This window comes from Castor canadensis, chromosome 10, assembly GCF_047511655.1.
Source record: "Castor canadensis chromosome 10, mCasCan1.hap1v2, whole genome shotgun sequence".
NCBI lineage: Eukaryota > Metazoa > Chordata > Mammalia > Rodentia > Castoridae > Castor > Castor canadensis.
This window is the reverse complement of record NC_133395.1, coordinates 134,623,992-134,636,345: the sequence shown is the minus strand read 5'-3', so window position 1 is coordinate 134,636,345 and position 12,354 is coordinate 134,623,992. Positions and strand designations below refer to the sequence as shown.

Sequence of the window (12,354 nt, the reverse complement as noted above, 5' to 3'; positions counted from 1 at the left end):
AGTGGAATAATCTAATTTACATTTTTGAAATGTTGGCTGTTTCTATGACAAATGGTTAAAGAAGAGCTTGATAATGTAGAGAGACCAAGCAGTATTGGATGTTGAGGAAGCTGTACGTCTTGATTTTAGCAAAGATTCTCATTACTTTAAGGACAAGTAGGAGGAATTGGGGTCCAATTATAGAATAGTTGGCTAAATTTGTATTGCAAACATACTGATGTAAAGATTTGATTGCACCTCTGTGGAAGTTCTCTACTGGCATGCTGTTTCATACTTAAATAAAGACACACTTACCAAATTTCTCTGCTCACACAGGGGGACAAACAACATGTTAAGTGTAAAAAAAAAACATTTTAAATAACTTCAAATGTGATGGAACAAAGTGTTAGTAGTATGTAGAAGATAAATTTAAAAGGGGTAAATATGAAACTGAGGAAAAATCAGTTTTCAGATTGCTCATGAGTTTATGTTCAAAATAAGGTCAAGACATGAGACTGGGGCTTTTGAAAAATGAACAATATTTTCAGCTGCATTAATTGAAAAATAAGTTCACATCATGGAAAGCTACTGTTCCTTGACCTCTGCAAAGGTCAAGGGAAATGTATGGACTTGTGTACATTTTATAAGGTCAGAACTTAATAGACGAGTTAAGACAAGATGAGTGTGTTGTGAAGAAGGTGGCTGTGGGTTAAGCACTTGAAGGAAAAAAAGAATTATGGAAGAAGAGATATTTTCATCTATATGAAGCCTAACCAGTATCATAAAGTAATACAGAATTAGAGGTGAAAGTGACAGAAGTATATATACACTTATTTGTGTATATATATATATAATTTGTAAGAAGGGATGTGTTTTTGTTGTTGTTTTGAACAAGAACTGTCTACTGTGTGCAGGGTTGATTTACAGTGAACAAATGGACTCCCCATCAATAGAATTTTTTAAATGGAATGATTTATCCACGAAGGATTTTGGTGGGGTGTGTGGAGGAAGTCACCAATTATTTGTGATAAGCAAGGTGGATTTCAAATACTGGTCATCAGGCCAGATCACCACAAAATGGGTAGGGGAGCATTTCCTTAGGCTAAACTTCTATTTAAATAACTGGTCTTGAATATGAGATTCTGTCTTTTTGATTTGATAGCAAAAATGCCTGAATTTTTACAAAAGGATAATCATGAGTATTGGTAATTTGTTTTTTTTAAATGTAGGCTAGGAAAATGAAAGTTTGGTAATGATATATCCATTTCTGAGTTCTGTTATTCCTATTCTTAAATATTTGCTATATTAATCAAATGAATCAAAAAATGATTTACTGAGTAGTGAGATTTTTTTCTACTCTGAGCATCCATGATTCTATGGTTGTTTTTTAAAATGAGTCTAGTAAGATTAATTTGTCATTACTAAAACTAAGCATAAATATTAGCTTGTATTAAACCAAGAGCAGCAAGCACTTTTGTTCTATTGCACTTAATCAGATGTATTACCCTTCTATTATTTTGCATACCTAAGAATATTTAGAAAAGCATCTCAGGAGACAATTGCAAAATAAATGATCAAGAAATCCCATATATTCACATTCCTAGAAAGTTCATTTCTCAACTAATAAAAATGCCATCAAATATCATAATAGATCAAGCACTAGATATTAGGTGTATTTGAGATCATGCTCCTGGAGAGGATTTTGTTAATGAGAATATTTCTACAACATTACTGACAACAGACCTAGCAGTTATGAAACCATTGACATCAGTGCACTGCACTGCTATGTGAGTTGGGATTTCCACCAGGAAATATATAATCATATGTAAATATAAAAACCCTCAAAAATGTGGCTGAACATCCATCTTCAAAGGTGTCTATACTCAAATGTGTATTCATTCTTCTTGCCCTTGGATTTTATTTTAAACTTGTCATTTCTAAATTCCTCTTTCCATTAAGTAGTGGTCTTAAAAGGTGGTGATTTGTTGTTCAATATTCTAAACTGAAAATACAAAAATTGAGTAGCACTTTATCTCTACTTTTTATTATTGTAGGTTTTTTTCTACTCTATGAAATAAAAAGTGGAGAATTATAGGATTAATTGACTGCTGAGGTTTTTTTCATGTCTGAGCTTTATGGCTAAAGTACATTTATGAAATACTAGGTTACTGGAAGTTGAATTGCTTTTTAAAATACTTATTCTACTTCATGTAGCTTGTTGTATACATGAATTTATGCATGTGTAAATTTATATGTGTGTGTGAGTTTTCGTGTGTATAAAGCATCATGTAACCAAATTATCATACAAACTATCTCAATTCTTATGAAAGTAGAACATAAATCTTCCCACTCAAATAAGATATTTTCCAAATATAAAAAAATAGTAAAGAAGATCATATAACAAATTAAAATCTACTTGGCTTTTCAAAGTAACTGTTTCAAAGGCTTATTGGTACAATAGTATAAAAACACAAAGTAACATTTGCAGTGTGATATAATTGCTACTTACAAGCAAACTGAAGCTTTGCTTCTCTGCTAACAATTGTTCCAAAGGAGTTTGTTGCTATGCACTGGTACATTCCAGCATCTTGGGTTTTATTGGGGTTATTGATCAACAAGCTGCCTTCAACAACACTGTAGCGGAAATCCATACCAATGTCAACATCTGTTCCATTTAACTTCCACCTATAGTATAAAAATGCCAGTAGATAAAGCCTTGTCATCTTAATCAATATTTTTAATCCTCTAAAATATATAAAAACTATGAATAGCATGAACTATCATTTGTGACCTTTCTAAAGCATGGTAAAAATATTTAAAACTGTCCTTAGAATGCTTATGGAGAAAGTATGCCCTGTAAAGTAAACAATGATAATAAGATGTTAACACCTGTTTTATGACTACTTAGGATGCTACAAACACTTCACTTTTTGTAGGGGGGCAGATTTCCGATAGCACCTTGTGCAACTTTCTTCAAATAGGGCTCTTCAGTAAAACTTCCTTTTCTAGTTTGCAGTCATTTTACAAATAGGTCTTTATAGATGGCAGAATACACCACTTTGGGGTAGATTGCTGAATATTTGGTGAAACTGCAACAGAATTACTTTGATTTGGTCCTTAATAGGACTGAAGTGGCTGACTGCAGAGCAGAGAACACTGTTGATCTAGAGCTGCTTTGGGGACCAAGCATGTCTTAGCCATGGATCACTTTGAAGATTGCTTTAGCCACTGGCACTCAAAACATCAATCAACTGCCTCAGTAAACTGCAAATCAGGCCATTAGGTAGCTGACAGGAAGAGTGTTTTGCTGTCCTTCTCTTTATTTTCTTAGATCACTTATGCATCTCAATATAGCAATTAACCCAATAAATTGGTTTTAATGGGACTCACACATATCAACAGCTACGGTTTGGTAAGAAGATCTGTAATTTTGTTTTTATACTCAATAACATTCCAAAGGGTGAGAATTTATCTTAATCAAATCACCTTCCAAGAAGTCATTTGAATACTTAGGAACTTTTAAAGTAATATAATTCAATGACTATCTTATATTTTACCCTCAACCCCACAAATCCTACAGAGTATCAGGTAACGAAAATAGCATAGTTGGAGTCTATAAATTATTAAGAGTGTCACAGAAGCAATCATGTTGGGAGATCAAAGAAAAGAAAAGAAAAAAAAAAAAACAGGAAACACTGCACCACAAAGGAAATTGATCCAAATCAAAAAAGGAGTAAAGAATGAGGTGAGGTGTGGTGGTATACATCTGTAATCCCAGCTAGAGAAATAAATCTTCTGTTAAGTCTTCTATTGTACTTCAAGATAAATCTTAAAGGACACCTCTTCCCATGATGTCTTCCCTGATATTCCTAGTCAAAATTAACCAAAGCTTCATTGGATCTCCTATAGAAATCTCCTTGTTCATTTATGCAAGAATCCTGTCTTCAGTGTAGATAGTTTGCTTAAATCACTTTTGATTCTCACTTTATCCATGTAGGTCTTGACCCTTACTGTGCTCAATAACTCTTGTTGAATTTAATTGACCCCAAATTTTATTTATTTGCTAGATGTTTGAGTTTCAAGAATATGTAATTTATGAAGCATTGTAGCACACCACGGCACAGCAGCATAAATTTATTCACATCTATGTCTTCGAAATGAAAAAATCCAGAAATAGGAGGGGTAGGAAAAGTGGGTTAGAAAGCACAAAATAGGACATAGCTCTTTGTGTGTTTGTTTTTAAGAAGTTGGGTATTAGAAACTGACGATGTTTTTACGTCCAACAGTAATTCTCTGTGTGCTCTGACACAGACAAGAAAGTAATAAGCAATAAAGAGAACAGCCAGTGATATTCTGGCATGCTATATGCACGTGAATCTCTAGAACTGACTGCTAGCCCTAGACATTTGTTTTTAGTCAGCTGATCACGTCTCAGCCATGACTCTCACTTCAAATGATAGTAGAGCAATTTAATATGACAAATCTAAGAATTTGAAGAGGAAATTGCAATATAATGTGAGCTGCAAGCAGAGTGTGGATTTTGGGAATGGGACCATGTGAGTCTTTTCAGAAGAGTGTTTGTGGGAAAATAACACCACTGTGGGTTTGTCTATACTTGTCATCTTTACCAAAATGCTGTGTGGATAGTCAGTTAATCTACTTTAAAGCCTACTTTTACATATAAACAGCAAAGGCAAAGGGATTATTTAGAAAATAAAGTGCTTTCTGAGAAATGCAGTTGGGTCTCTATTACAAACCACGATTCAAAGTTTTATAGCAATGCAGCCAGTGTTCATTGCTACTGAATGCGGATTTCACTGCAATTCCATATCGCGTTGTATAGAGAAACACTTGAAAAATTCACAATTTGTTTTCAATGTTGGAGGGATCTTTTAAGTATTGGTAATACAGAAACAATGATTATTTGGAGCAAATAAGAGATTTTTCCAGGGAGCAAGACAAATTGGTGTCTTGTAAGCTTATTTCTGAGTTACCTGGGGAACCATGACACAACTCTCTCCAGAGAGAAGGGCTGTACACAACCAAACACTACCACTGTGAAGCTGTGCAAGGTACAACTTGGCAGACATTGTTGGAAAGCTATCCATAAACCCGTCTTTTTGTGTTAACTCTTTGAATTTGGCACTAAGGGAGGGGCAGGGCCTTTCTGATTTACAATGTGTTCTCTGTAAACTCCATGTAATACAAACTTCACAGCAAAAGTACTCCAACCAAGTACTTGAAGGTTTCTTCTGCCTGGAAATGGATGCTGAGTGAAATAAGTAATGTCATCTGTCCTTAGGGAAGTTGGCACGAGTCAAAACGTAAGTTTTTCTGGGTCTAGGTCAATCCTTTCAAAATTGAGGGACAAGAAACAATGAAAGGAAAAGGCTCAGTTGAGAGAATAAACACAAAGAAAAGAGGTCAGTTAGGCTGTCCCAGAGAAAAACCTGGTGCAGAAGAGTCCCATGGAGAGCTCACTTTGGAATGTCTTCTATTTGTTCTTCCCTGTGAGAGTCAAGTCCAAGAATGAAAAAGTTCAGCTGGCAAGGTATTGAAATACCTGGTCTCTCCATTCTTTCTCTTGCTCTCTGCTTCAGTAAGAGGGAGTTTTTAAGCTCTCAGGTACCAATTTGCTATTATGTCACAGGGAAACTGCCAAAGGTATAAAGGCAAACAAACTACACTGCAAGCCTTGCTAGTGCATTTGATTAAAAGCTCTTTCTCAGCTTTTCCTGGCAATCTTAAAAAATATAATAGGTTTCTGTTCCACAGCTTGTTTTAAATAACAAGGCAAGCTCCTATATCTAAAAACACAATGTTACAAAAGCGATGTTAATTAAAGGTCATGGTATGAGGAAAAACAAAGCAGTTACTTGCCAAATTTTGCTGCAAAATTTGATTTCATTTATGGCTGACATCTGATCTTACACTTGACTATGTACTCAAACTAGGATCAGTTAACTCATCACTTATGTATCTTGGAACCTTTGCCTCTTGAATTTGTTTTTACTGTCTAATGCATTTTAAAATCATAGCTTTAGCCTTGAGTTTACTGTATTGTACACAGAATAGTTGTGCATTCTGGTTTTCTTGGGGAAGTGCTGGGTTTGCAGCTGTTGTCTTAGAGTTACTATGAACAGTTGTCTTTCTGTATCCAAAGTGTCCTGTTTGGATGATAAGTTACACGTCTACTCTAATTACACATTCATTCCAGTTGGAGTTGTTTTTGTTTTGTTTTCTTCTTTCCTGATCCAGGAGACCATTTGGCCCTTCAGAAAGAGTTAAAACATTTCATTTTCTGTGAAACCTTCACAGACATCAACCCTCCTCATTTCAAATTAGACTTTTATTTCTTGTGGGGTGCCCTAACACATGGGCAACCTTTACCCACATTCATGTCATAGTACTATAGCTACTTCTATATGTAGGTAGTCTGCAAGCAATCACACTAGTAGGATACAATATTTGAATACTTCAAACCTAGGTGGTACCTGAGATATTATAGTCACTTAATGTAAAGGTTTAAGTGCTTTTCTCAAATGACGTATTTTTCTTAACATACACCCCAGTCCAAGGAGATCAAGCTGCTAAGGTTGGATATCGGATAGAGACTGCTGTTCTTCACCCACATAGTCCTTGGGCCAACTCCATGTACCTTGGAATTCACAGTTTGAATAATACTGGTGTGAATTGATGAATGAATAATGATATGTTTGATGAATGACTGTATGGATGAAGGAGTACATAAATTACATTATACAATAACATAAACTGCAGTTCATATCACTATCCTTGAACTTTTATGGAATGCCCTTGTTCTCTGCGTATTTATAAATTACTAGGCTGAGGCTCTAGCTCAGTGGTAGAGTGCTTGTTTAGCATATGTGAGGCCCTGGGTTCAATCCCCAGCACCAGCTATAAAGCCAAAACTTCGAAACCAAAAAAACTACCTATCTGAGTTCCTGTGAATCCCTCTTCATGACACCACTCTCTCTTATCCTATGACATATTGCATATTTTGGGGGGAATTTTTTTTACATTCTGTTATTTATTAGTCCTTGGTCCCAATTTTTTAATCATTAAATTTGAATAGAGGCAAAAATATTTATAAGAAATATATAACAATAAAAAAATCATGAGACAGTGAAGACCAAAATCTAAGAAAAGAAATGTTATTATTACCATTGAAATCTCTTGTATCTACTCGGATTACCCCTCTCAATGGTTAATCTTAATCTTTGATTTTGGCTTTTTCATTCTACAATGTTTCCAGTGATTTTTTTTAATCATGCTTGATAGTTTTCTTCGAAGGAGTTCAGAACATGTCACTCGAAAGGATGCGGCTCTGGAGCTATCTAGGTGACAGGCACTTAAGGAGCAGCAGGCACCAGAGGTTCTTAGGTTTTATTTATTTTCTAAAAAGCAGGTGACATTCCTATGTGAAAGATGTCTTTCCCTACACTAGAAAGAAAGGAATATTCTTTAACAGAAAGTTGAGACAGAGAAAACTCTGTGCAGACCTGGTTAAAATATTTTCACCGCCCACACAATTTACTTTCTTACAATTCATTACTCTTTGTCCAATTCTTTATGTTAGTGTTCAATGACTATTGCATATTTGAGTCTTCATTGTAAAACTTGTATTACATAAATTTGTATAGTTTTTTCTTTGTTGGGCTGTTTTGTGTCGATTTATTTATTTAGCTAAAAAATATTTTTTGATGGTACTGGTATTTGAACTCAAGACTTTGCATTGCTGGGAGATGCTCTATCACACCTCCATTCTTTTTTGCTCTGGTTTTTTCAGAGATAGGGTCTTACTTTTTGCTTAGGCAGGCCAGGATGTGATTCTCCTATCTTACACACCACTTGCCACCATAGCTGTGATGACAGACACCTGCCACCACACCCAGCTTTTTTCTGTTGAGATGGGGTCTCACAAACTTTTTTGCAGGGTCTGGCCTTGAACTGGGATTCTCCAGATCTCAGCCTCCCAAGTAGTTAGGATTATAGGTGTAAGCCACTGTCCTTGGCTTTTATGTCAATCTAATTCTCAGGCCCAGCTGAAAACTGAAAGAAGACAAAGGTAAAATTTTGCCTCCTCTAACTCTTAAGCAACCTCTCCATTTTACCTGCTTTTGAAGTTCATAAATATGGAGTCATATACTTGTGTGTCCTACTGTGACTTGTTTCCTCAAATTCGTTTTCCTATAATTCATTCATGAATTACCTACAAACATAATTTACTCATTTTCACTACTGATGGGGTTATCCCACTTCAACATCCCAGGTTATGCCAGTTTCTAGATGTGTTACGAACTCTCACCTCCTAGATCATGTAGTGTGTGCATCTTTAATTTTCCAGTGGCTGCACGCCATCACCCCTGGCTTTACCAATCTACATTCCTACAACCAACACTCAGGGGTTTTATTTCCTCACATTGTCACCAAAACACTGAAATCAATCTGGTAAGCAAGAAAGACTTTACCATTTTACTTTTAATTGTCTATTTCTTCCCATGAATGAGATTGATAAACTTTTAGTATGTTTACTGGAATATTTGCTTTTCATTTTCTTAGAGGACCTGTTCAAGTGCTTAGCTAATGTTTCTACTGGTTACCTGTTTTTTACATTTTGAATTGTGGGAATTCTTGCATATATTCTGGGTATTCATTCTTTACCAATGATAAATATACTGAAAATATCTTCCCCCATCTGCAGCTTGCACTTGTGCTTATTTTAATATATTCCATTGAACAGAATTTCTCAATAGTAATGAAGTTAAATATTTTCTTTTATGATTTGTGCTTTTTCTGTCATATTTAAGAAATCTTTTCTTCCTCCAAAGTCATAAATATGTATGCCTGCTTTCTTTTAAAAATGTTTTAAATGTCCCATTTAGGTCTCTATCCACTGGGAATTGATTTTTTTGTATGCCGCAAAGTACATGCTCAACTTTATTTTATTTTTTTAACCACATGGGTAAGTCATTGTCCAGTATATCTCTTTTCAATTTATTTCTATGACTGTCATGAATTTTACTTTTTCCTGTTTTGATTTTCACAAGACAGTGAAATTCTTATTTAGCAGAATCAATTTTTATGTGGAACTAGTATTTACTACTTTACTTATTCACTGCATTTACTTTATTCTTGTATTTCAGGCCTTCTGTCTGTGATCATTTTTATTCTCCCTCAAGTATGCCTTTTAGAATATTCTTTAGTGAGAGTCTGCCATAGCCAGACATCAATTTCCATCTGCCTGAAGACATTTATTTTGTTCTTTTTCTTAAATTTCTAATAAAAGTATGCATATTTACAGGGTATAGTATAATAATTTTATACATGTATACAACATATAAGGATCAAATCAGGGAGTACATGATTAAAAAGAAATCCTAATTATAACATTTTTATGATCAACTTTTTGACTTCATAATCCTTTTTGGTTTTGGTGGTACTGGGGCTTGAACTTAGAGCCTCAAGCTTTTTAGGCAGGCAGTCTACCACCTGTACCACTTGTCAGCCCAGTCTTCTGGATTTCATGTTCTGCTCTCTCCTCTCTTCTAAATGAGGCTTCTTTTTATTTATACTACTTAAAATTCACTGGGCTTAGTAAACCTGTAGCTTGCAAGTTTTAATCAGTGTTGGAAAATCCTTCTCTTTTAATAGTGTTTCTGCTTCATTTCTTCTTGCTTTTCCTTCTAGAACTATGATTTGACTCTGACTTTCTCTTCCTCTCCCTCTTTCCCTCCTATTTTGCTTCTCTTTGTCTCTTTATGCTGCCTTTGAGTGATTTTTTGAGACCTGCCTTGCGGTTTAGTAATTCTCTTTTTAGCCACATCTCATTTGCTATGAAAACCACTCAGACTCAAGGTTTGAACTAAGTGATTACCTGTGCTTTACAATCCTTTGGGAAGGCAAGCTTATTTCTTGTTCACAGTTGCTCTAGGGATGTTCTCTTGGCTCCCTCATCTATTCTGGGAAGTGTTTCTTTTTAAACTCTCCTGTTGATTCTAAGCTTTGTTTTACAACTCTACTCATTGTGAGGCTGCAAAAACCAAAGCTCAGATCACATAGTTTGTCAAGGAAGGGGATGGCTTCCTTTAATGTTTAGCCTACTTTGCTGGGTTCTAAAGCCACTTACTTTTAGTCCTGAGTATTTCCTACTTTCCTACCAGGTAACTGATACATTTCAAAATGGCGTTTTTTAAATTAAAAATGTTATTAGAAATTGTTGAGGTTCTCAAAGGATGGGTCACTCAGAGTATTTAACTCCTTGTACTGCAAAACAACAGAAGTTGGGTACTTTTTCATGAAACAAGCATCTAGTCAGACTCCTCAGGATAGCCTATGATGACTTTCTCAAAGCTCTTTCTACTAACAGCACACTATAAGTTCTTGCTGATTTTAATAATATCCACCATATGCATGGAAGCACCTGACTTTCATTCAACAAACCTGATATGAGGCTTTGGATTCCCTTTAACTTCACAACTGAGCTTCACTTTTTTCTCCTCAGAATCCAAAGGGAACATTACATTACTTGGTTCTTGAATAAAAATTGGGCCATGAAGTGTATAGTCATCTGAAACAAGAAGAGAAAATGTCCAAAATGAAGAACATCTTACAAATAGGAACAGCTACAGGCAATAACACCACAATGAAAATAAAAGAAACAAAAAAAATATATAAAGATGCACATTCAGTTTTGGCTTTGGTAAGAAATTTCCCATTGAAGGCTAACTTTGAGTGGATTACTATGAAGTAAAGACATGGGCTCTGTTATTTCCTTTTGATCACTTTTACTAAACTCTTCCAGACACAGACTGCCTGCTACCTCCCCTTCTGTCCCCTGTCTTACTGTTCCATTTGTCCTTAACCCACCCTGTTACTTTGCTCACGCTTTGTGCTTTGCACCTCTTACATCCCTTTTGTGCTGCTGTCATATTGGAAGGCTGTGTACTGTCATAAAGTTAACATTTTTTGTGCTCTGTAATGAAAAATACAATGATGATTTTTTTGAACATGCTAATAGCAAAAAACAACTCTATATTGCTAAATTGGATCTATAGTGCCATTTAAAATGGCTTTTATATCATATATTACCTATTAGGGCTTAAAATGACATATTATGGCTTAAAATTATATGTTTTATAGATGGCTTAAAATGTCCATATTCTGGCCTTAAAATGACTATGTAGGCAAATGAAGGACATCTGCAGTCCTGACTCTCAAATCATCTGTAGCAAAATTTCTTTGTTTTCTCAACCCATTAAGAATGCATGCATGATCTACTTTGCATCAATACCACATGGCTGGTAGCACATATGATTCAAGCATACCTAAAGTTGTCCCTAACAGTTCAGAGCATTGAGTCCACTAATGATGAAGCAGCAATGGCAACGAGCTATGTACCCAAGAGGAATGACATGCATGACTGTGATGATATCACAGAATAGTAACAATATTCAAAGACAGCAATAATCCACACAAAAAAGTAGCAGTGTAGAGCACATATAGTCTTAGAGTGTGCACATATAAATATTGTTTAAAATGCATCTCATCAGCCATGCCTGTAAAAGTGATATTCATACTTCAAATTCACATTCGAAAAAAGGAAAACTTTTATTCCTCAAAAAGGTTTTTCTAGACCTTTAATCACGTGTTTTTGCAATTGTGTCTCCTCACAGGCTTTTTTCTTTTTCTATCAAGTTTATTTGGACTTTTCTCTTCTTTGGATTGTAAGCTCATTGAGAGGATGGCTGTACCTTACTCATTTTTCTGTCTTCTGTGGTACCAAGTACAGTGGCATATATATAGATGGTGGTCAATAAGGATTTGTTCTATTTGAAAGTAACTTTTTTTCACTTTTTAATGAATTCAATGAGCTTACTTAGGCACTGCTTTATGAGTTTTGAAATAGAAACATTAGTGGCAAATTTGGAAAGTGATAAGGATTGTCAATCTACTGATGACAGGCCATTTTCCCCTGAGACATGATTATTTTAAAGGGTGTATAGCTGCCATCCTGGAAAACCCTCATAACTGGCCTTTTGTTGATAGGTAATGAAACTGAATTCATTCAGGTGAGTTGGGACAGAAGAAAATGTATCAAATTTGTTTAGGGATCTAGGTAAATCTGGCAAGACGCTTTCTTTTAAGGCTTTTAACTCAGTCTTAAAAAGACAAACAAAAACCTTCATGTCAAAGTTGGGACAGAAGAAAAGTTAGGGACACAAGATAACTGAACACAATTCTATTCTATTACAGAGAAGTGGGGATAGCCCATGACTTTGGTGTAACAAACAGGATGAGGATTTCTGTCTCAGGTCAACCACTAAGTCTAGAACCTCTGAAAAATCACCTAGT

General features: G+C 35.2%; 1 protein-coding gene across 10 annotated transcripts in view; it reads right to left on the bottom strand.

Annotated features, from left to right (window-relative positions):
• Positions 1 to 12,354, bottom strand: part of Cntn4 (contactin 4) — a 905,834-nt gene that overhangs the window by 298,355 nt on the left and 595,125 nt on the right. For all 10 annotated transcript variants that reach the window (XM_074044274.1, XM_074044268.1, XM_074044270.1 and 7 more), the window contains 2 exons: positions 10,444 to 10,570; positions 2,489 to 2,664 (listed from right to left, as the gene is read on the bottom strand). In XM_074044274.1, the coding sequence (XP_073900375.1) occupies positions 2,489 to 2,664; positions 10,444 to 10,570 (303 nt within the window). The remainder of the gene's footprint in view (positions 1 to 2,488; positions 2,665 to 10,443; positions 10,571 to 12,354) is intronic.